Source organism: Scleropages formosus, chromosome 16 (genome assembly GCF_900964775.1).
Source record: "Scleropages formosus chromosome 16, fSclFor1.1, whole genome shotgun sequence".
Lineage (NCBI taxonomy): Eukaryota > Metazoa > Chordata > Actinopteri > Osteoglossiformes > Osteoglossidae > Scleropages > Scleropages formosus.
Genome location: NC_041821.1, coordinates 1,338,967 through 1,365,422, shown reverse-complemented (window position 1 = coordinate 1,365,422; position 26,456 = coordinate 1,338,967). Strand labels below are relative to the sequence as shown.

Genomic DNA, 26,456 nt, shown 5'->3' with positions numbered 1-26,456 from the left:
ACATGCAAAATTCCTGTCTTCTCTTAATCATACGAAAAATCTAATTAAGGACCAATTCTGAATATCAGAACTGCACTGAACACTCAAAAATTCACAAGCTCCGGAGCTGTGTGTTCAGGTGTGGGTTTGAATCCGACTCAGGCTATGTGGTGCCTGCATATTCTCCCCGAATTTGTATTCTTCCTCTGGGTACTCCAGTTCCCTCCCTTGCTCCTAACACTTGTTGAATTAGTACACTGGTGAATTGCTCATAGTGTAGTGCACTTCATCTGAGAGTCCCAGCAGCCCTCCTCATCCATCAATGTGAGATCAAAAAAGAATGGCAACCTGCTTTCTTCTCCAGTGAGACACACTGGAGTCCTAAGACACTCTGCTGAGTGAAGGGAACCTATATCTGAAAGCTGCTGATGTTTTCCTGGTTCCTCCACTAGAAGAAAATTGTATTGTTTATCATGATCCCTGTTCTTAGGTCAGTCTTTGCCATGGGAAAGTGCTGACTTCAGAAATGCTAGGCTGAGCAATCCAAACTGCTACAAATAAAATATCCCCCTTTTTACTGGTATATTTTTCTCCACGAGCTATCCAGAATGAAAGAAAAATCTACTGCTGCAGTGTTGCATTGAAACAGCTCCAGGATGCGTGAAGTGTTTTGTGTCACAAACAAATATCAACATTCCTTGGCGTATGTACTATGCGTACGTGATCTGGTTTCCAAGAACTTGAGCCTCGGACTGTGACACGTCTGTGGTTGGAGCGGCGTAAGGCCGTGCCCTTCAGGCCCGTTCTCTTAGGTTATGTGCTCAGCACTGGAGTAAGCCTCCAGCTTGGGTGTGTGTGTTTGTGGGTGTTTCTGCATGCCTGAGGCCCTGCTTGGAGGAGCAGCAGAAAGATGTGTGTTGTGTAAATCATGTGATTGACAACCTGTCCATCCACGCCTCACCTTCACCTTTGAAAAAAGCCTGTCATTACATTTTCCCTGACTGCATTGCTAAAATACAGTTCTACAGGATTGCATTTACCTGAAACGTCTCAAACCTGTTCCCCTCTGTCACAAGAGTGCCGAAGGTTCAGAGACGTGATAAACACACGTACACTGTTTCTGCTCCCTGCTGGAGCTCTCAGCAGACATAAAAAGGTGGGAAGAATTGAGAAAACATCAAACAGGGAATTAAGTGATATATTACATACTAACATTTAACAGTTTCAATGAACCTTTCAAACCAGAGAAAACACAGAAAAAATTTAAAATATGAGGTACAATGCAATATTATTTGTTCCGCTCATCCATTACTTCTTGCGTACGTGAGTATTTCTGTACCGAGGAAATCAGTGGGGTAACAGTTTGTGAGGACTTTCATACTTAAAGAGAAACACGTGAAATTTAGAAACTGGGGAAATTATTAAAAAGCAATAAATAACCTTTAAAAGGATTTTTTTTGTTTTTCTTGCTATTGTTGTTATATACACACAACTGCTTTGGAGCTGACACTGATATTGCAGGTCTCACCTGTTACTTATTTCTGTTCCCCTTCAGAATTCAATTCATCTCTAAGTCACAGTTTTTCTTTGCTGTTACTGTATTTGTTACATGAAAATAGTCCTATGAACTGCGTCATGGTTTTGTTTCTATGGCTAGAAAATATCAGTCGATCAGGCCTCTAGAGGATCAGGACAAGAACGCCTGTTGGTCAGTAGCAATCGGAATAATAACATCACTCACCTAAGTGTCTGCACTTCCCAGGGTCGCGGTGGTCCGGAGCCTTTCTCAGAATCACCGGGCGCTAGGCGACGAGGGCTACACCCTGGGCAGGATGACAGCCCTTCACAGGGTAACCACACTCGTACACACTCACCCACAGAGCTGGAATGGCAACATAAAAAATGAAGACGATATGTTACTGCAGTATTACAGTGAAAATGTGCAATCCAGTATGTCTGCAGCAGCTCTTTCTTGTGAAACAGACATTTCGGTCCAGTGTTATTACGTCTGATTGCCAGAGGTCTTCATGACATCCTCCACAGCAGGCATCCAAAAAAAAAAATCATACAGTACATTTATGACTGCTAGCTTTCCTCAATTTTTCTTGTTTGCATCACATTTTTTACACCTGCAACATGAGCGGTCGGATCTGGTCGGTCACCAGCAATGAATGGACGTCTTATTCTTAGTTACTTTACTGATTTACTTGTTTTAGAACGTTGCATTTGTGCAGATGTTTTGATGATGTTGTGAATGTATTATTCATACAGAAGGCAGTACTGGGGCCTCTCAGTGCCTGGGCTGTGGGTTCGAATCCAGCTCAGTCTGCGTGGAGTTTGCATGTTCTCACCATGTTTGCATAGGTTTCCACTGGGTGCTCTGGTTTCGTCCCACAGTCCAAAGACATGTTTCAGGTGATCTGGTGGATCTGAATTTTTTCCTACTAGATTCACAGGACCTTTCTCATCACAGTCCATTCAATATGAAGTTATTAAGATACTTACCAATTGCCTTTATTACAAAGAATTTCACAAGGTTTGTGCTTCTCACATCGCAGAAGAAGTCCATTAATTACTTTAGTCACATTTGTAATGTAATATTCCTCACTAAATTCTAGGTCAGCTATCATCTGGAAATTAGTTCTGGTATCACCTTTCAGAATCACAAAGTTTACCATCACTTCATTTTTTCTATCACTAAAATTTACAACTAAGCCTTCATATAAGCCATAACTTCATGTATGTTCATAGTGTGTACCCCCGAGGCTTCACACTCACTTGGGGATACAACTGAGCTGCTGCCTTTGGACCCCAAGGGTCGCAGATTCAAATGCTACCTTCAGCTGTAGGGCCCTTGAGAATGTGTCTTCCCCAAAATTGATCCAAAAAAATTACCGAGCTGTATAAATAGTAAATCACTGTAGGTAGCTTAACGTTATAAGCTGCTTTGGAAAAAATTGCCATGTAAATTAATCATTTAACCGTGTCTTCTCTCATTAAAGAGAGATATGAAAATGCTGCAGGGAGAGGCTAATGATGGCAATGATGGCAACTTCCGTATTTGAACTGGTTCATGTGCTGCCTTGTTTAGCAATGTGAATACCGTGAGCTGCTTTCGGGATAACTGATAAGGAACAAGTACGCAAGCAAACCATTAATACCAAGGACATGAGGCATAGCCGGTTTGAGGTAAAATGTGGAAAGTTAAAGAATATGAAGGAGGGGCTTCTTCTTGATAAAGAAACACTTCTGAGAGCGCAGCACATTGACTGAGTAATCAAATGGACTGCACACAATGCAGATAGTGATTTCAGCTCTTATATATTTATAATATGATACTGAGCTGAAACTGAAATTTTGATTTCTTTAAATCGCAATAATAAATCAGCGGATAGAAAGAAATACAGAGAATCACCCTATAGGACTACCAAGCCTTTTTTTCATAGGTTTAAACAAAAAAAGGGTAAGTTAAAAGTTTTCATAAGTTTCATAGACCTACATTTCGAAACATATTAAAGTGGTCTCCTGTAGTGCACTAGGAGACCATCGAAAGTTGACATGTTTAATACAGATATTAAAATTTGTTTTTGATAGTGCTGAAATTTGAAGCTCAATGTGATGTCCACAATATCTTGTTCAAATCTATCTTGGAAAAATATGTGAGAGCTGTATGAGAGTGTTACAGACCGTGCATATAAGTAGCATTCACTTTCTGTTCCTACGGCTGTCATTTTTAAATGTTGGCAAAGGCTCTAATAACATGGATAGTTACATGTCTAATTGCCATTTTAATAGCACATATTTGTAACATTACTGCTCCACTGGCTGGCTGGTGCTGGAATAGACACAGGTCTGTGAGAACTAGTATGTGAGACGCAAAGGGAAGAATGATAAAGGTCCACAAACATGCATTAGAAGAAAAATACATTTTAATTTATTTTAATTTTAAGAATTAATGAGTCGTGTTCATCTAAACATTTTATGGCAAAGCTATTCAAACGGGTGCCAGAATATCATGAAGTAACTCTTATGACTTAATGCTCTTCATCTATAGTGTTGGTGTCTTTGTCTTTGTTCAGAACAGTCCATCTTTCAAAGGGTGTTCAGATTTATACACTTTCTAAGCAGAAATTGACTGGCTGATCACAACAAAACAACTTTAATGACAAGCGTGCACCATACTGAGAATACCAAAAAACCGATCACCTCGTTCTTTGATATTTCATTTATCTTGGTCTATATTTACACTGTCAGCTAAACATATTAACAGTTTCGCTCTAAGTGTTAATTTGTGGTTCAGTGTCATTAACTAGGTGGCACTAATTTCTAAATTTTTCCAAAAAGGCGACATTGATTGTTCTTCCCTCTGCATTTTCATCTGCTAATAGGTTTGCTTTAAGCCTGGTTACAAATAAGCTTTGGGCGTGGAGGTGCAGCGGGTCTGGCTGAGTCCTGCTCTCTGGTGGGTCTGGGTTTCGAGTCCTTCTTGGGGTGCCATGCGACGGACTGGCGTCCCGTCTTGAGTGTGTCCCCTCCCTTCTCCCGCCTTGTGCCCTATGTTGACAGGTTAGGCTCCGGTTCGCCGTGACCCCACTTAGGACAAGTGGGTTCATACAGTTTGTGTGTACAAATGAGCTTGCGTGGTTAAACAATAGATTTATTTTCATACATACACACACACACACACATATATATGTGTTTGTTATTATTATTATTATTATTATTATTATTATTATTATTATTATTATAGAAGTGGTAGTAGTAGTAGTAAATTTATCTGGCTTCTTGACCCAGGAAGATGGACCATATCAGATTTGTACACTAATGTTCTTATACGTGACTTCAGATCCTCCTGAAAACTAGAAAAAAACTATTAAAAACTAGATATCTTGTTTGTTGAAATTTATGTTTTAGCTGTTATTGCTCATTACACATTTCTTTTACTGAGAGCTTTCTTAACCATCTGTGTTACACGTTAAAGAAACTCTTTTCGCTCCATATTTACATCTGCTTTCAACTGGTCATTTTACACATTTCGTGTGTACCCATTTTAGATTACATTGAGAGTGCACTTTCTGCCCTAAATCAGGTCATGTTTATGCTTCCTGTCATGACCATGACCACACCTCAACCAGAAACACCTGACTTTAATTTCAGCACCTGGCTATAAAAAGCACCACTCTACCACTTCCCCCCCACCTCTCTCTGCTCATCCCATATCCTGTTTGTCGTCCCCTAGTCCTGATCCACATCTCCTTGGTTACGACCATTTGCCTTGTTCCTCAACCACAACATCAGATCCTCACCCTTATCCAGTTCGCGGATCGACTGACCATTTGCCTGTCCCCGACCACGACAACCAGGCTTTCAGCACTGAATAAGCAATCCTGCACTTGGGTGCAGTCACCCCCACGTCCTCTGTTCCACGTAACACTTCCATATTTGGAACATGTCAAAAAATCGACATTATTAAGTAGAATGTCTGCAGAATTACTCAATAATAGTGCATATTAATGTAACTGGAAAACATACTGCTGAACTGCATAATTTCCATAGAACAATAACATGATCTATTTTCGAGCACTGACATTACACTGGAATTCTTTCTGATGAACATCTCTGTCACACATGATTCACTGGTGTCCTTGCACAACACAAACTTTCATGAACTTCATTCTTTTACCTTCCAAATTCCTGTCATGCCAACACCAAGAAAACAGCCCAGACACATGATGGGCAAATGGGTTCAAGGCCCTTTACAGATGGGTGGACACCATCTCTGAAGGCTTTTGGAGGTCAGTCCAACTATAGCGGGTACAAGGGCATAGATCACGAAGCAATTCATTAATACCAGTAGCCATATAGATGGTAAACAATATGCCAAGAATTTACTATCAATATTAATAGGTTCTTCTGTACGTGGGTCTGAGACCTCCTGCATTAAAAACTTGGGCACATGCAGGGTAGCTATAAATTTTGAATTTGTTAAAATATCGTGAGAGAATCATCCCGTACAGATATTGAAACAATAACAAAGATTATAATAATCGTTGTTTGGTTTGTTCCGAATGATACGTCGATCTTCAAATATCATGGTGAAAATTCTATTTTGTTTTTTGAAATAATATTTGACCTGTTACAGTTTGACACACAGTTTGACACAAAGTACATTACTTTTTAGACCAGCTGGATTATGTGTTAGAAAAATGTATACATACTGTGGTCCAAAAGTCTATTTTAATTGGCGACCAAAAGCACGATCACTGTTGCGGTAAAGTTTCTTTACTCTGTAAAGGAACAGGGAGACAAAGTTGATCATTCTTAAGATAAAATTCCTCTCCACAGCTTTCACAGGAGGACACACACACACACACACACACACATTTTCAGAACCGCTTGTCCCATACAGGGTCACGGGGAACCGGAGCCTACCCGGTAACACAGGGCGTAAGGCCGGAGGGGGAGGGGGCACACCCAGGACGGGACGCCAGTCCATCGCAAGGTACCCCAAGCGGGACTCGAACCCCAGACCCACCGGACAGCAGGACTGTGGCCCAACCCACTGCGCCACCGCACCCCCTTCACAGGAGGACAAATTTCTCAAAATAGATCATATGATTTACATGTGTGACTCTGAAAGACACCGAAAAGGTATTTGCACTGGTTCTCATATTTCAGTAAACAGTGTAACATATTATATAACAATAGTATATCAGGAACGGTATAACATAGTGTGATATATATTTATAATAATACTACAGTAACAGTATATTTCTCAAGCTGTCAAGTTTGTCAGTCTGCTGTAAGAGTGTAACTGGAAGCAGATGATGTCGCAGCTATGAGTGGAAAACATCTAGTGGGGGTCATCAGGTCTGATTCCTGCCCTGCATGGTTGTTTGATGGCTAAGGAAAATAAGGCCGTTTTATAGGACCAGATGTACCTTATGGTGTAAAAATTGTTCCTCACAGTGTTCCCGTATTCCAGGATGATCATGCTCCCATACACACTGCTAAACAGGCTCCGCACATTTCCCCAGACCGAAGATCTAAACACTGATGAATCTTTATAGGAAGTTGTGTATTGTGGAGTGTGAAATAGATTTCCACCTCCTTCATCCCTTGAAGAATCAAAGGCGTTTCTTCTTGAAGAGTGATGTGAAATTTCACTAAACGCAGCTCAGGATCTCAGTGACAACTTTCCACGAAGGGCTGAAGCTGTTGTGAAAGCAAATTGTGGCCTTACATCTTCTTAGGTCCTTCGCATAGATATATCATGACATGTTTCTGGTATTTTGTCTACCCCTCATATGTCTACATAAATTCTTCATGATGTTCTATTTATAGCAATTACAAACAGAACTTGCCTTGCAGGTTACGAGAACACCTCACCGGTATGAGGAAGATGTGGACAGTTGCACTGATACTTCTATCAGGTAATGATTACAAATCTTGACTATAAAATATGTAAGAAAAAACATTTATAAAGAAGTAGAACCTACTACAGTGCAATAAAATCATACTGGGCTTAAACAAAAAAATCTTACACTGAAATAGAGTCTTGTCCACAAAGCAGGTACTGAAACAAATGTGTTTAAAAGGAAAAAAATGGAGTACAAGTAATGAGGGAAATATTCATATTCAGGAGATCAATCCACCACGAGAACACCAAGAGTTCTGGTTAAACGATGAAACTGTTCAATTCCACACTCACCAGCTCTGGTGTCACCACATGAGTCCCTACAAATTTAAATGATTCAATTTTTCCCGCAGTATCGACAGTTCGTACACAAAATGTGACAAGTACTAGTACCACTACAAGTGACACGACTACGACCCCGATGACAACCGCAACATCGACTACAAATGAAACAACGACAACTCCCACAACTACCACCCCGACGACAAACGCAACGTCGACCACAACTGAAACACCTACAACTCCTACAACTACCACCCCGATTACAACCGCAACATCGACCACAACTGACACAACAACCACTCCAACGACAACCGCAACGTCGACCACAACTGAAACACCTACAACTCCCACAACTATCACCCAGACGACAACCGCAACATCGACCACAACTGAAACAACGACAAATCCCACAACAACTGAAACAACAACCACCCAGACGACAACCGCAACGTTGACCACAACTGAAACACCTACAACTACCACCCAGACGACAACCGCAACGTCGACCACAACTGAAACAACAACCACTCCAACGACAACCGCAACGTCGACCACAAATGAAACAACGACAATTCCCACAACAACTGAAACAACAACCACTCCAACGACAACCGCAACGTTGACCACAACTGAAACACCTACAACTACCACCCCGACGACAACCGCAACGTCGACCACAACTGAAACAACAACCACCCAGACGACAACCGCAATGTCGACCACAACTGAAACAACGACAACTCCCACAACAACTGAAACAACAACCACTCCAACGACAACCGCAACGTCGATCACAACTGAAACAACGACAACTCCCACAACAACTGAAACAACAACCACTCCAACGACAACCGCAACGTCGACCACAACTGAAACACCTACAACTCCCACAACTACAACCCAGACAACAACCGCAACGTCTACCACAACAGAAACAACGACAACTCCCACAACAACTGAAACAACTACCACTCCAACGACAACCGCAACGTCGACCACAACTGAAACACCTACAACTCCCACAACTACCACCCAGACGACAACTGCAACGTCAACCACAACTGAAACAACAACCACCCAGACGACAACCGCAACGTCGATCACAACTGAAACAACGACAACTCCCACAACAACTGAAACAACAACCACTCCAACGACAACCGCAACGTCGACCACTGCTGAAACAACGACAACTCCCACAACAACTGAAACAACAACCACTCCAACGACAACCGCAACGTCGACCACAACTGAAACACCTACAACTCCCACAACTACAACCCAGACAACAACCGCAACGTCTACCACAACTGAAACAACGACAATTCCCACAACTATCACCCCAACGACAACCGCAACATCGACCACAAGTGAAACACCTACAACTCCCACAACTAGCACCCAGATGACAACCGCAACGTCGACCACAACTGAAACAATGACAACTCCCACAACAACTGAAACAAGTACCACTCCTACGACAACTGCAACGTCGACCACAACTGAAACAACGACAACTCCCACAACAACTGAAACAACAACCACTCCAACGACAACCGCAACGTCGACCACAACTGAAACAACGACAACTCCCACAACTACCACCCCGACGACAACCGCAACATCGACCACAACAGAAACAACGACAACTCCCACAACAACTGAAACAAGTACCACTCCTACAACAACTGCAACGTCGACCACAACTGAAACAACGACAACTCCCACAACAACTGAAACAACAACCACTCCAACGACAACCGCAACGTCGACCACAAGTGAAACACCTACAACTCCCACAACTAGCACCCAGATGACAACCGCAACGTTGACCACAACTGAAACACCTACAACTACCACCCAGACGACAACTGCAACATCTTCCACAACTGAAACACCTACAACTCCCACAACTACAACCCAGACAACAACCGCAACGTCTACCACAACTGAAACAACGACAATTCCCACAACTATCACCCCAACGACAACCGCAACATCGACCACAAGTGAAACACCTACAACTCCCACAACTAGCACCCAGATGACAACCGCAACGTCGACCACAACTGAAACAATGACAACTCCCACAACAACTGAAACAAGTACCACTCCTACGACAACTGCAACGTCGACCACAACTGAAACAACGACAACTCCCACAACAACTGAAACAACAACCACTCCAACGACAACCGCAACGTCGACCACAACTGAAACAACGACAACTCCCACAACTACCACCCCGACGACAACCGCAACATCGACCACAACAGAAACAACGACAACTCCCACAACAACTGAAACAAGTACCACTCCTACGACAACTGCAACGTCGACCACAACTGAAACAACGACAACTCCCACAACAACTGAAACAACAACCACTCCAACGACAACCGCAACGTCGACCACAAGTGAAACAACGACAACTCCCACAACTACCACCCAGATGACAACCGCAACATCGACCACAACAGAAACAACGACAACTCCCACAACAACTGAAACAAGTACCACTCCTACAACAACTGCAACGTCGACCACAACTGAAACAACGACAACTCCCACAACAACTGAAACAACAACCACTCCAACGAACACCGCAACGTTGACCACAAGTGAAACACCTACAACTCCCACAACTACCACCCAGACGACAACCGCAACATCGACCACAACAGAAACAACGACAACTCCCACAACAACTGAAACAAGTAGCACTCCTACGACAACTGCAACGTCGACCACAACTGAAACAACGACAACTCCCACAACAACTGAAACAACAACCACTCCAACGACAACCGCAACGTCGACCACAAGTGAAACACCTACAACTCCCACAACTAGCACGCAGATGACAACCGCAACGTTGACCACAACTGAAACACCTACAACTACCACCCAGACGACAACTGCAACATCTTCCACAACTGAAACACCTACAACTCCCACAACTACAACCCAGACAACAACCGCAACGTCTACCACAACTGAAACAACGACAATTCCCACAACTATCACCCCAACGACAACCGCAACATCGACCACAAGTGAAACACCTACAACTCCCACAACTAGCACCCAGATGACAACCGCAACGTCGACCACAACTGAAACAACGACAACTCCCACAACAACTGAAACAACAACCACTCCAACGACAACCGCAACGTCGACCACAAGTGAAACAACGACAACTCCCACAACTACCACCCAGATGACAACCGCAACATCGACCACAACAGAAACAACGACAACTCCCACAACAACTGAAACAAGTACCACTCCTACGACAACTGCAACGTCGACCACAACTGAAACAACGACAACTCCCACAACAACTGAAACAACAACCACTCCAACGACAACCGCAACGTCGACCACAAGTGAAACACCTACAACTCCCACAACTAGCACCCAGATGACAACCGCAACGTCGACCACAACTGAAACAATGACAACTCCCACAACAACTGAAACAAGTACCACTCCTACGACAACTGCAACGTCGACCACAACTGAAACAACGACAACTCCCACAACAACTGAAACAACAACCACTCCAACGACAACCGCAACGTCGACCACAAGTGAAACAACGACAACTCCCACAACTACCACCCAGATGACAACCGCAACATCGACCACAACAGAAACAACGACAACTCCCACAACAACTGAAACAAGTACCACTCCTACAACAACTGCAACGTCGACCACAACTGAAACAACGACAACTCCCACAACAACTGAAACAACAACCACTCCAACGACAACCGCAACGTCGACCACAAGTGAAACACCTACAACTCCCACAACTAGCACCCAGATGACAACCGCAACGTTGACCACAACTGAAACACCTACAACTACCACCCAGACGACAACTGCAACATCTTCCACAACTGAAACAACTACAACTCCCACAACAACTGAAACAGCGACCACTCCAACGACAACCGCAACGTCGACCACAACTGAAACACCTACAACTACCACAACTACCACCCAGACGACAACCGCAGCGTCGACCACAACTGAAACAGCTACAACTCCCACAACTACGACCCCGACGACAACCGCAACTTCGACCACAACTGAATCAACGACAACTCCCACAACAACTGAAACAACTACCACCCAGACGACAACCGCAACGTCGACCACAACTGAAACACCCACAACTACCACCGAGACGACAACCGCAACGTCGACCACAACTGAAACAACGACAACTCCCACAACAACTGAAACAAGTAGCACTCCAACGACAACCGCAACGTCGACCACAACTGAAACAACGACAACTCCCACAACAACTGAAACAAGTACCACTCCAACGACAACCGCAACGTCGACCACAACTGAAACAGCTACAACTCCCACAACTACGACCCCGATGACAACCGCAACGTCGACAACTGAAACACCTACAACTCCCACAACTACCACCCAGACGACAACCGCAACGTCGACCACAACTGAAACAACGACAACTCCCACAACAACTGAAACAACTACCACCCAGACGACAACCGCAACGTCGACCACAACTGAAACACCCACAACTACCACCCAGACGACAACCGCAACGTCGACCACAACTGAAACAACGACAACTCCCACAACAACTGAAACAACAACCACTCCAACAACAACCGCAACGTCGACCACAATTGAAACAACGACAACTCCCACAACAACTGAAACAAGTACCACTCCAACGACAACCGCAACGTCGACCACAACTGAAACACCTACAACTCCCACAACTACCACCCAGACGACAACCGCAACGTCGACCACAACTGAAACACCCACAACTACCACCGAGACGACAACCGCAACGTCGATCACAACTGAAACAACGACAACTGCCAGAACAACTGAAACAATAACCACTCCAACGACAACCGCAACGTCGACCACAATTGAAACAACGACAACTCCCACAACAACTGAAACAACAACCACTCCAACGTCGACCACAACTGAAACAACAACCACTCCAACTACAACCGCAACGTCGACCACAACTGAAACGGCTACAACTCCCACAACTACGACCCCGACGACAACCGGAACGTCGACCACAACTGAACCAACGACAACTCCCACAACAACTGAAACAACAACCACTCCAACGACAACCGCAACGTCGACAACTGAAACACCTACAACTCCTACAACTACCACCCAGACGACAACCGCAACGTCGACCAGAACTGAAACAACGACAACTCCCACAACAACTGAAACAACTACCACCCAGACGACAACCGCAACGTCGACCACAACTGAAACACCCACAACTACCACCGAGACGACAACCGCAACGTCGACCACAACTGAAACAACGACAACTGCCAGAACAACTGAAACAATAACCACTCCAACGACAACCGCAACGTCGACCACAATTGAAACAACAACCACTCCAACTACAACCGCAACGTCGACCACAACTGAAACAGCTACAACTCCCACAAGTACGACCCCGACGACAACCGGAACGTCGACCACAACTGAACCAACGAAAACTCCCACAACAACTGAAACAACAACCACTCCAACGACAACCGCAACGTCGACAACTGAAACACCTACAACTCCTACAACTACCACCCAGACGACAACCGCAACGTCGACCAGAACTGAAACAACGACAACTCCCACAACAACTGAAACAACTACCACCCAGACGACAACCGCAACGTCGACCACAACTGAAACACCCACAACTACCACCGAGACGACAACCGCAACGTCGACCACAACTGAAACAACGACAACTGCCAGAACAACTGAAACAATAACCACTCCAACGACAACCGCAACGTCGACCACAATTGAAACAACAACCACTCCAACTACAACCGCAACGTCGACCACAACTGAAACAGCTACAACTCCCACAACTACGACCCCGACGACAACCGGAACGTCGACCACATCTGAAACAACGACAACTCCCACAACAACTGAAACAATAACCACTCCAACGACAACCGTAACGTCGACCACAATTGAAACAACGACAACTCCCACAACAACTGAAACAAGTAGCACTCCAACGACAACCGCAACGTCGACCACAACTGAAACACCTACAACTCCCACAACTACGACCCCGACGACAACCGCAACATCGACCACAACTGAACCAATGACAACTGCCACAACAACTGAAACAATAACCACTCTAACGACAACCGCAATGTCGACCACAATTGAAACAACGACAACTCCCACAACAACTGAAACAACTACCACCCAGACGACAACCGCAACGTCGACCACAACTGAAACACCCACAACTACCACCGAGACGACAACCGCAACGTCGACCACAACTGAAACAACGACAACTGCCAGAACAACTGAAACAATAACCACTCCAACGACAACCGCAATGTCGACCACAATTGAAACAACGACAATTCCCACAACAACTGAAACAACAACCACTCCAACGTCGAAAACAACTGAAACAACATCCACTCCAACTACAACCGCAACGTCGACCACAACTGAAACAGCTACAACTCCCACAACTACGACCCCGACGACAACCGCAACGTCGACCACAACTGAAACAACGACAACTCCCACGACAACTGAAACAATAACCACTCCAACGACAACCGCAACGTCGACCACAATTGAAACAACGACAACTCCCACAACAACTGAAACAAGTAGCACTCCAACGACAACCGCAACGTCGACCACAACTGAAACACCTACAACTCCCACAACTACGACCCCGACGACAACCGCAACATCGACCACAACTGAAACAGCTACAACTCCCACAACTACGACCCCGACGACAACCGGAACGTCGACCACAACTGAACCAACGACAACTCCCACAACAACTGAAACAACAACCACTCCAACGACAACCGCAACGTCGACAACTGAAACACCTACAACTCCCACAACTACCACCCAGACGACAACCGCAACGTCGACCACAACTGAAACACCCACAACTATCACCGAGACGACAACCGCAACGTCGACCACAACTGAAACAACGATAACTCCCACAACAACTGAAACAAGTAGCACTCCAACGACAACCGCAACGTCGACCACAACTGAAACAGCTACAACTCCCACAACTACCACCCCGACGACAACCGCAACATCGACCACAACTGAAACACCCACAACTACGACCCCGACGACAACCGCAATGTCAACCCCAACTGAAATAACGACAACTCCCACAACTACCACTCAAACGACAACCGCAACGTCGACCACAAGTGAAACAACGACAACTCCCACAACAACTGAAACAAGTACCACTCCAACGACAACTGCAACGTCGACCACAATTGAAACAACGACAACTCCCACAACAACTGAAAAAAGTACCACTCTAACGACAACCGCAACGTCGACCACAACTGAAACAGCTACAACTCCCACAACTACGACCCCGACGACAACCGCAACGTCGACCACAACTGAAACAACTACAACTCCCACAACAACTGAAACAGCGACCACTCCAACGACAACCGCAACGTCGACCACAACTGAAACACCTACAACTCCCACAACTACCACCCCGACGACAACCGCAACATCGACCACAACTGAAACAACGACAACTGCCACAACAACTGAAAAAAGTACCACTCCAACGACAACCGCAACGTCGACCACAACTGAAACAGCTACAACTCCCACAACTACGACCCCGACGACAACCACAACGTCGACCACAACTGAAACACCTACAACTCCCACAACTACGACCCCGACGACAACCGCAACATCGACCACAACTGAAACAACGACAACTCCCACAACAACTGAAACAACAACCACTCCAACGACAACCGCAACGTCGACCACAACTGAAACACCCACAACTACGACCCCGACGACAACCGCAATGTCAACCCCAACTGAAATAACGACAACTCCCACAACTACCACTCAAACGACAACCGCAACGTCGACCACAACTGAAACACCTACAACTCCCACAACAACTGAAACAAGTACCACTCCAACGACAACTGCAACGTCGACCACAAGTGAAACAACGACAACTCCCACAACAACTGAAACAAGTACCACTCCAACGACAACCGCAACGTCGACCACAAGTGAAACACCTACAACTCCCACAACTATCACCCCGACGACAACCGCAACATCGACCACAACAGAAACAACAACAACTCCCACAACAACTGAAACAACTACCACTCCAACGACAACCGCAACGTCGTCCACAAGTGAAACACCTACAACTCCTACAACTACGGTAACATCAACCACAACTGAAACACCTACAACTCCCACAACTACCACCCCGACGACAACCGCAACATCGACCACAACTGAAACACCTACAACTCCCACAACAACCGCAACAACAACCACTCCAACGACAACCGCAAAGGCTTCCACAACTGAAACACCTACAACTCCCATAACTACCACCCAGACGACAACCACAACGTCGACCACAACTGAAACACCTACAACTCCCATAACTATCACCCAGACGACAACCGCAACGTCGACCCCAACTGAAATAACGACAACTTCCACAACTACCACCCCGACGACAACCGCAACATCGACCACAACTGAAACAACGACAACTCCCACAACAACCGCAACAACAACCACTCCAACGACAACCGCAAAGGCTTCCACAACTGAAACACCTACAACTCCCACAACTACCACCCAGACGACAACCGCAACGTCGACCCCAACTGAAACACCTACAACTCCCACAACTGAAACAACAACCACTCCAACGTCTACCACAACTGAAACACCTACAACTCCCACAACTACCACCCCGACAATAACCGCAACATCGACCGCAACTGAAACAACGACAACTCCCACAACAACTGAAACAACAACCACTCACACAACAACCGCAACGTCGACCACAACAGAAACAACGACAACTCCCACAACAACTGAAACAAGTACCACTCCAACGACAACCGCAACGTCGACCACAAGTGAAACACCTACAACTCCCACAACAACTGAAACAACTACGACTGCGACAACAACTCTAGCGTCAACCACAGGTGAAACACCTACCACTCCCCCAACTACCACCCCGACAACAACCGCAACGTCGACCACAACTGAAATACCTACAACTCCCATGACTAGTGAAACAACTACTAATCCGATGACTGCTGTAACGTCAACTGCAAGTGAAACATCTACCACTCCCACAACGACAGAAACAACTACCACCCCGACAACAACTGCAACGTCGACCACAGCTGAAACAACTACAGCTTCCTCAACAACTGAAACAACAACTGCTCCAACAACTACAGAAACAACTACCAACCCGACAACAACCGCAACGTCCAGCATATCTGAAACACCTACAACTCCCACAACAACTGAAACAACTACTACTCCAACAACTACTGTAATGTCAACCACAACTGAAACACCTACAACTCCGACTACTACTGTAACATCAACCACAAGTGAAACACCTACCACTCCCACAACTACAGAAACAAGTACCACCCCGACAACAACCGCAACGTCGACCACCACTAACACACCTACAAGTCTCACAACTACCTCCACGTCGACAACCACAACGTCGACCGCAACTGAAACACCTACAACTCCCACGACTAGTGAAACAACTACTAATCCGATGACTGCTGTAACGTCAACTGCAAGTGAAACATCTACCACTCCCACAACGACACAAACAACTACCAACCCTACGACAACCGCAACGTCCAGCATATCCGAAACACCTACAACTCCCACGACAACTGAAACAACTACTACTCCAACAACTACTGTAATGTCAACCACAACTGAAACACCTACAACTCCCACGACAACTGAAACAATGACCACTCCAACGACAACTGCAAAGTCGACCACCACTGAAACAACTATAGCTTCCTCAACAACTGACACAACAACGACTCCGACAACTACCGTAACATCAACCGCAAGTGAAACACCTACAACTCTCATGACAACTGAAGCAACTGCTACTCCGACAACGACCGCAACGTCAACCACAAGTGAAACACATACCACTCCCACAACTACAGAAACAACTACCACTCCATCGACAACCCCAACGTTGACCACATCTGAAGTACCCACAACTCCCACAACAACTGAAACAACTACCACCTCGACGACCACTACAGCATCGACCACACTTGAAACAACGACAACTCCCACAACAACTGAAACAACAACCACTCCAACGACAACCGCAACGTCCAGCTCAAGTGAAACACTTACAACTCCGACCACTACAGAAACAATGACGACCGCAACGTTGACCACCACTGAAACAACTAAAACTTCCACGACTACAGAAACAGCTCCCACCCCAACAACAAGTGCAACGACAACCACACTTGAAGCTACTACAATTCCCTTGACTTCCGAGGCAACACCCACTCCGACACCTATTGTAACGTCAACCACAACTGAAACACCTTCAACTGCCACGACTACAGAAACAACTACCACTCCGATGACAACCGCAACATCAATTGCAACGTCAACCACAACCGAAAGTACTACAATTCCCATGACTACTGAAACAACTATCACACACATGACTACAGCAACATCAGCCACAAGTGAAACAACTATAGCTCTCACAACTCCTCAAGCAACTACATCTGCAGTTTCAACCACACCTGAAACAACTACAACTACGCCTTCTATACAAACATCCATCACCCCAACAATTGCAGAACTCTCCACCATGACCAACACTACAACTGAACCCACTATGACAACTACAGAACCCACAACCACAACCAGTGAACTGACTTTGACCACTGATGAACCCTCCACGACCAGTACTGAACTCACCACAACAACAACTGAATCAACTACTACAACTGAATCCACCACGACCACAACTGAACCCCGAGTAACGACCACTGAATCCTCTATAACAACAACTGGACCGATCACAACAACAGCTTCTTCTACTGGTCCTCCCTTTGGAAATGAAGGTTATCTCAATATGACCTTCAGAATGAGTCTTCCGTTTACTGAGGCTCTGAAGAACACATCATCGCCAGAATCTATCAGTTTGTCTCTCAACGTCACCACTGAGGTAACACTTCTCACCATGGACACTTACAATATGATGATGGAATAATGTTTGCCATAAAATCAATTCTGTTATTATTTTTCAGTGTGATGAGCAGCTGTTTGGTGAAAATGTACCCAAATGTGCAGTGTGACTTCAAACTGATTTTATCATAACATTTTTCCTGTATCTCAATGTCAGTTTGTTTTAGTCCAGTTTAAATGTAGAAACATCAGGATAATCAAGAACATTGTTCTTCTTTATTTTCCAGTTGAATCGGGTGTACATGGGGTCGTACCCTGTTACTTTCCTCAGGACCTTTGTCACAGGCTTCCGGTAAGATTGCTTTCTTCCATTCTATCACAATGGCTTCAGCTGGTCCGCTGGGGGTGGGTTCCAATAATTCTGCATGAGGTCATTCATGTTTTGTTTTACCCATTATGTTATTTACATGTTCTTTCTGCTGATCCTGCTTGGCTCTAACCCTATCTACACTGTGGTCAATGTCTGAGTTGTGTTGGACTCAGATGAGGACTTGTCAGTCACACCGTTGATCTTACTTGGTTTTTTACTTTGTGAGGAACATGTGTGCTGTGAAACACAAGCTCTTTGCACCTCACATGACCTGCACATTCCTGTAAACCAAAATACTTAATTTCTCCTGCTGTCTGAAGGAATAGTATAAGTAGTATAAACTCAGTATCGGTCACTAATTAGAGTTTCAAAAAAGGAGGTTTCCTTCTGTATTTTCAAAAAATGAATTCACAGAGGGGGAGCGGTGGCACAGTGGCGCAGTGGGTTGGACCGGGTCCTGCTCTCTGGTGGGTCTGGGGTTTGAGTCCCGCTTGGGGTGCCTTGCGGTGGACTGGTGTCCCATTCTGGGTGTGTCCCCTCCCCCTCCGGTCTTATGCCCTGTGTTGCCGGGTAGGCTCCAATTCCCTGTGACCCCATCTGGGACAAGCGGTTCAGAAAGTGTGTGTGTGTGAATTCACAGAACCGACAGACACAACCCCAACACTCTTTGTTTACATCACTGCTCTGCAGAGAGAGATTTCTGTGTGTGTGTTTTTTCTGGAGTGGGGGTGCGGTGGCACAGTGGGTTAGCCTGGGTCCTGCTCTCCGGTGGGTCTGGGGTTCGGGTCCCACTTGGGGTGCCTTGCGATGGACTGGTGTCCCGTCCTGGGTGTGTCCCCTCCCCCTCTGGCCTTACGCCCTGTGTTGCCGGGTAGGCTCTGGTTCCCTGTGACCTTGTATGGGACAAGTGGTTCAGAATGCGTGTGTGTGTGTGTTTTTTCTGGGTCTTCTTTTTCATCATTCTTTTATCCCGTTTTACTCATGTTGGTTGTTCTTACTTTTTCTGACCAGGAACGGATCTGTGGTTGTCAGTGCCAACCTGATCTACACAAACCAGTCAGTGGTTCCCAGTGTTACTGATGCAGAGGGGACTTTGAAAGTCACCATTAACAGCTCCGCAGTCTTGTTGGATATTATCCCATCCAGCATTACTGCAGGTAAATGTTTACTTTAAATCTGTTTTCAGCCAAAATGTTAAAATTAGTCTCTGCAAATTATTGTTTTTTTTTGGCTCACATCAAAATTTGAATTGAGGAAGAAAATATGCATGGCGTAAACTGAACTCTTCATCATACACAAAACACTCATTACATCATTAATCTTGTGCATTTCTCCAAAGCAACATACAGTGTTAAGTCACTTACAATTATTTGCCCATTTATACAGCTGGGTAATTTTAACTGGAGCAATTGAGGGTAAATACCTTGGTCAAGGGAGGTGGGATTCAAACCCATGGCCTGGGTCTAAAGGTAGCAGCTCTGAAAAATACACTACCAGCTGTCCGTTACTAAACCATGTTTCTTTCATACAGCTCTGCCAAATTCTGGGACTGACACAACTACAGCTGAAACTCCAACCATGACAGAAACCATGACCACTACAACCGAAACATCTACTGCTCCAACCTCTACGGAATCCTCAACCACTACAACTGAAACATCTACTACTCCAACAACTATAATGGAAACATCTACTACTCCAACCATTACAGAAACCCCCACAACTACAACTGAAACATCTACTAGTCCAACCACAACATCTACTGTTCCAACCACTTCAACCGAAACAGCTACTGCTTCAACCACTACAGAAACCTCAACCACTACAACTGAAACCTCTACTTCTCCAACCACTATAACGGAAACATCTACTGCTCCGACCACTACAACTGAAACATCTACTGCTCCAACCACTACAGAAACCCCCACAACTACAACTGAAACATCTACTACTCCAACCACTACAGAAACCTCAACCACTACAACCGAAACATCTACTGCTCCAACCACAACAAAAACCTCAACCATTACAACTGAAACATCTACTGCTCCGACCACTACAACTGAAACATCTACTGCTCCAACCACTACAGAAACCCCCACAACTACAACCGAAACATCTACTAGTCCAACCACAACATCTACTGTTCCAACCACTTCGACCGAAACATCTACTACTCCAACCACTACAGAAACCTCAACCACTACAACCGAAACATCTACTACTCCAACCACAACAGAAACCTCAACCACTACAACCGAAACATCTACTACTCCAACCACAACAAAAACCTCAACCATTACAACTGAAACATCTACTGCTCCAACCACTACAACTGAAACATCTACTGCTCCAACCACTACAGAAACCCCCACAACTACAACCGAAACATCTACTAGTCCAACCACAACATCTACTGTTCCAACCACTACAACCGAAGCATCTACTACTCCAACCACTTCAACCGAAACATCTACTACTCCAACCACAACAGAAACCTCAACCACTACAACCGAAACATCTACTGCTCCATCCACAACAAAAACCTCAACCATTACAACTGAAACATCTACTGCTCCAACCACTACAGAAACCCCCACAACTACAACCGAAACATCTACTAGTCCAACCACAACATCTACTGTTCCAACCACTTCGACCGAAACATCTACTACTCCAACCACAACAGAAACCTCAACCACTACAACCGAAACATCTACTACTCCAACCACAAGAGAAACCTCAACCATTACAACTGAAACATCTACTGCTCCAACCACTACAACTGAAACACCTACTGCTCCAACCACTACAGAAACCCCCACAACTACAACTGAAACATCTACTAGTCCAACCACATCTACTGTTCCAACCACTACAACCGAACCATCTACTACTCCAGCCACTTCAACCGAAACATCTACTACTCCAACCACTACAGAAACCTCAACCACTACAACTGAAACATCTACTGCTCCAACCACTACAACCGAAACATCTACTGCTCCAACCACTACAGAAACCCCCACAACTACAACTGAAACATCTACTAGTCCAACCACAACATCTACTGTTCCAACCACTTCGACCGAAACATCTACTACTCCAACCACTACAGAAACCTCAACCATTACAACTGAAACATCTACTACTCCAACCACTACAACTGAAATATCTACTGCTCCGACCACTACAACTGAAACATCTACTGCTCCAACCACTCCAGAAAGCCCCACAACTACAGCCGAAACATTTACTAGTCCTACCACAACATCTACTGTTCCAACCACTACAACCGAAACATCTACTACTCCAATCACTACAGAAACCCTCACAACTTCAACTGAAACATCTACTACTCCAATGACTACAACTGAAACATCTACCAGTCCAACCACGACAGAAACCCCTGCCACTACAACCGAAACATCTACTACTCCATCCACTACAGAAGCCTCCACCACTACAATCGTAACATCTACTAGTCCAACTACTCCAACCATAACATCCACTACTCCAACCACTACCAAACCCCCCACCACTTCAATCGTAACCTCTACTACTCCAACGACTACCAAACCCCCCACTACAACCGTGACATCTACTACTCCAACCACTACAACTGTCATCTCTAGTACTCCAACGACTACCAAAGCCCCCACCACTACAACCGTGACATCTACTACTCCAACCACTACAACTGTCATCTCTAGTACTCCAACCACTACAAAAGCCTCCACCACTAGAACCATAACACCTACTAGCACTTCAGCAACTCAAACAGACTCAACGCCAGCATCCACCATATTTGAAACTTTGTTGACTACCTTACCAAAAACAACCATATTGTCAACCACTGCAGAAAACCCAGGAAATAATGTGATGTCTCTGACCTTCAAAATGACTTTGGAGTTTACTCCAGCTCTCACTAACCAAACTTCACCAGAATTTCAGTCTTTGTCAGTGACGGTCACCACTGAGGTAAAATATCCTCCATTTATCCTTAGAATTCTTTCTTAAACCAGGCAATTTTTAAGAAATGTCTTTTAATACCTTCACCAAAATAATTTATCCTTCAGGAAAACTTCATAAATATGTCAGAAAATACTATTAAAGTAATTTTCAATGATTTTGAAGAAAAAGTAGAAAATATTACTAAATTAATTAAGAATCATAATGTAAGTAACAGAAGATGAGAATATGTTACTGATGAAGCAATATGATTAATTTCTCATGTTCAATTTCCCATTTTAATATCTCTGTAAACGTACTGTTTTTCTTTACCAGTTGAATTCCTTGTACAGCAAGATTTACAAGAACTTCATCACCTGCATTGTCCTTGGTTTCTGGTAAGAGGAGTTACTTCCTGCCCAATTATTTTAAAAATACAAGTGAAATGTTTTATGTTTTTTGCAAGTACCTTTTCAGGTATTCAACCGTAGTTACTGTCAAACAGGACACAACTTGTAATTCTTAATATCTTAGGTTTGAAAAAGGAAACCTACAGCAGAGAATGAGTACTGCTGTCTTAACTCCAGATGTCTTTGGGTAACTGTGTCCCTCTCGCTCACAGGCCTGGCTCAGTAGGAGTGGACACCAAACTGATCTTCAGCAATGAAACTTCACTCCCCAATGTTACTAATGTGCAAGAAACGCTGTTGGAAGCAACCAACACAACATCCATATTAAAAATTAATTCAACCACCATTATTGCCGGTGAGTGATCGTCAAAGGTCCGGAGGGCCTTAGGAGCAGCAGGTATCTTAGCAGTTAGAGCTGCTGCCTTGCAGTTGAAGGTTTCGATTCAGGTTCGAATCCCACCTCCGGCTGTAGTACCCTTGACCAAGGTACTCACCCTGTACCGATTCAGTCCAGTATCTTCAATGTGCCCCTGCGTTGTTTCCTAACAGAAATACCAGCCGCCGCCACCACCGCAGTTTCTCCGAACAGCACCAGCCTTACATCAGCTGCCACCTCATCACTCCCCACGAAAACAGCGGAGTCTACATCAAGCGCACCTCCCACAACACTTATGTCTACGACCACAGCTTCTACCGATCCTCCTGGTCCAACGGAAGGTTACCTCAATCTGACCTTCAGAATCAACCAAACATTTTTTGCACCCTTGGGAAACAGATCGTCTCTCGAGTTCAAGGCCTTGGCACAGAACATCACAACTGGGGTAATACTCTATGTCATAAAACGAACACCAATGTTATTCTTTGGCTTAAATTGTGACTTATTTCCTCTGTGGCTGCACATAAAGGGTGCCATAACAGATGTACTTTCTGCACCTTTTCATGCTGACAAATATGCATTGTTATGTTTTCCAGCTGACTAACATGTTCAGAGCAATCTACAAGGACATTTTCCTGAGGTGTTATATCATAGGATTCTGGTAAGATCAGTTTCTCCCCTGCAGTCATGTTAACTTTGTTGATCTACATAAATATTTCTGCAAATCACTTTTCAAGCGCTGTCATGGTGTTTAGAACATAAGATGCTCCTGACAGCACTTCTTTCCTGCCCCTAGAGAGCCTAAGACACTTGTGTGTAGCGAACCCATTTTCATCAATCTTAGTAGAGACTGATGTGTAAATCTGACAGCCAAATGTAAAATATCCAAGATGACCTTGCACTTTTCCCCAGTGTTTATGTTGTGTATTGTGCAACTGCAAATATTTTTGGAATTTGTTCTTTTTAACACTTGATTCACTCCCCTCAAAGGCATTAGGTGTTACTGTCATTGGCTCCTTAATTGTAAAGGTTAAATATAGTGATTCCCGCCCTGTCCCACCAGGAATGGGTCTACAGGAGTGGACACCAACTTGATCTTTACGAATCAGTCGGTGGTTCCCAATGCTACCAGCGTCGAGAACTATTTTAAGGAAGGAATCGGCTCTTCAGCAGTCTTCCAAAATGTGATCTTATCCAGCATTCACGCAGGTACGAAATTACTTGACGTCCACTGTTGTCTTAAAGTTAATAGAATTTTTATTCATTTGACTGAAATGTGTTTAGAGTATAAAACAAAAGTACTTAAGTTGCGAGCAAGCACAAAACATTCACTGCTCACCTGCGCTCTTTCCAAACAGCAGTGCCAGGCTCCACCACAAACACGACCAGCACGCCTGCCGTGACAGGAACAACAGCGACCAGCTCTGCCAGTCCCTCCACAACATCCAAGGCATTCAGCAGTTTCACGTCAACCAACAGGCCAAAGGAAGTGGCTGCTCTTCTAATCCCAGTTATTCTGGTTCATTTTTATTGGCCTAGCTGGACATGAAAAATGCAGTTCATCTGAAAATATCACACAATACACTGAGTATATATTTTTAGAGATTGTTAATCATTTATATTCCTTGAACTCATTTCGTTAAGTCTACTACTGTATAAGTTATGCCTTAATACTCTTTTCCAATTAAAATGTAGGCATATTTTTTCCACAGGGGGAAAAAATTCAATATCATGAGTATTGTTGAATCGTCAATACATGATATTCATGCAGTTAAGAACTGCTCTTTTTAATATCATGCACTACACTGGAGATTGAACGTATTGTTTTTGGGGTATGTTAATGTTTTATTTGTCATTTTAATTCCTCTGATATTTCCTCATAAATTATAATGCTTTCCCACAATTGTGTAAGATTTTTTAAATTAAAAATATATATTTATTTTTTTTTCTGATTTATGATATAAGCGCTATTTAAAAAGATTTAAAAGATGTGTAATACTTGTGTGAAATGTTAATATAACCACTGAAGATTGTATATATATATATATATATATATATATATAATAACGGGGGTGCGGGGGTGCGGTGGTGCAGTGGGTTGGACCACAGTCCTGCTCTCTGGTGGGTCTGGGGTTCGTGTCCCGCTTGGGGTGCCTTGCGACGGACTAGCGTCCCGTCCTGGGTGTGTCCCCTCCCCCTCCGGCCTTACGCCCTGTGTTGCCGGGTAGGCTCCGGTTCCCTGCAACCCCGTATGGGACAAGCGGTTCTGAAAATGTGTGTGTGTGTGTGTGTGTGTGTGTGTGTATATATAATATTCATTTAGCATTGCAGTGTATTACATATTTAATTAAAATTCATGAAAGAAAATTTCCATGCATTTGAGAGCTTCAGTTCTAAGAGTCATTCTCCAAATTAACTAAAATAGTGAATATGGGATCTTTATGAGCTGCATAAGTACAGCCTATTCTCCTATTTCAAATTCAAGCAACTCTCCAGTAACATAACTCTCATAACATGTGAACCATTTGTTTGTTTGTTTGTTTGTGCATTTGTTTGTTTGTCTGTTCGTTC

General features: G+C 44.4%; 3 protein-coding genes and 1 long non-coding RNA gene across 5 annotated transcripts; all 4 read left to right on the top strand.

The window, feature by feature from the left end:
- Nucleotides 1–3,263: 3,263 nt before the first annotated feature.
- LOC114912412 (uncharacterized) lies at nt 3,264–8,033 on the top strand. Of its 2 annotated transcripts, none has more exons than XR_003798258.1 (3): nt 3,264–3,442; nt 7,351–7,412; nt 7,750–8,033. It is a non-coding gene; the product is annotated as an uncharacterized LOC114912412 (long non-coding RNA). The 2 variants fall into 2 exon arrangements; XR_003798259.1 differs by lacking the exon at nt 3,264–3,442 and adding an exon at nt 6,559–6,630.
- A 1,384-nt stretch (nt 8,034–9,417) lies between these two features.
- LOC114912445 (mucin-2-like) lies at nt 9,418–11,915 on the top strand (the record flags this gene model as incomplete). The annotated part of the gene is made up of 2 exons (XM_029259276.1): nt 9,418–10,987; nt 11,168–11,915. Coding segments are annotated over exons 1-2 (2,244 nt in total), but the record flags the coding sequence as incomplete, so codon positions are not given.
- Nucleotides 11,916–13,973: 2,058 nt separating this feature from the next.
- On the top strand, nt 13,974–15,686 carry LOC114912444 (salivary glue protein Sgs-3-like; the record flags this gene model as incomplete). Its single annotated transcript, XM_029259275.1, has 2 exons — nt 13,974–14,026; nt 15,071–15,686. Coding segments are annotated over 2 exons (669 nt in total), but the record flags the coding sequence as incomplete, so codon positions are not given.
- A 1,362-nt stretch (nt 15,687–17,048) lies between these two features.
- On the top strand, nt 17,049–25,781 carry LOC114912443 (mucin-2-like). Its single transcript, XM_029259274.1, has 12 exons — nt 17,049–18,818; nt 19,066–19,130; nt 20,160–20,305; nt 20,680–20,892; nt 21,481–21,730; nt 22,337–23,129; nt 23,436–23,497; nt 23,722–23,864; nt 24,059–24,330; nt 24,482–24,546; nt 24,949–25,094; nt 25,244–25,781. Exons 1-12 carry the CDS (start codon nt 17,133–17,135, stop codon nt 25,432–25,434), a joined length of 4,032 nt encoding a protein of 1,343 aa, XP_029115107.1. The 5' UTR covers nt 17,049–17,132; the 3' UTR covers nt 25,435–25,781.
- Nucleotides 25,782–26,456: the final 675 nt, after the last annotated feature.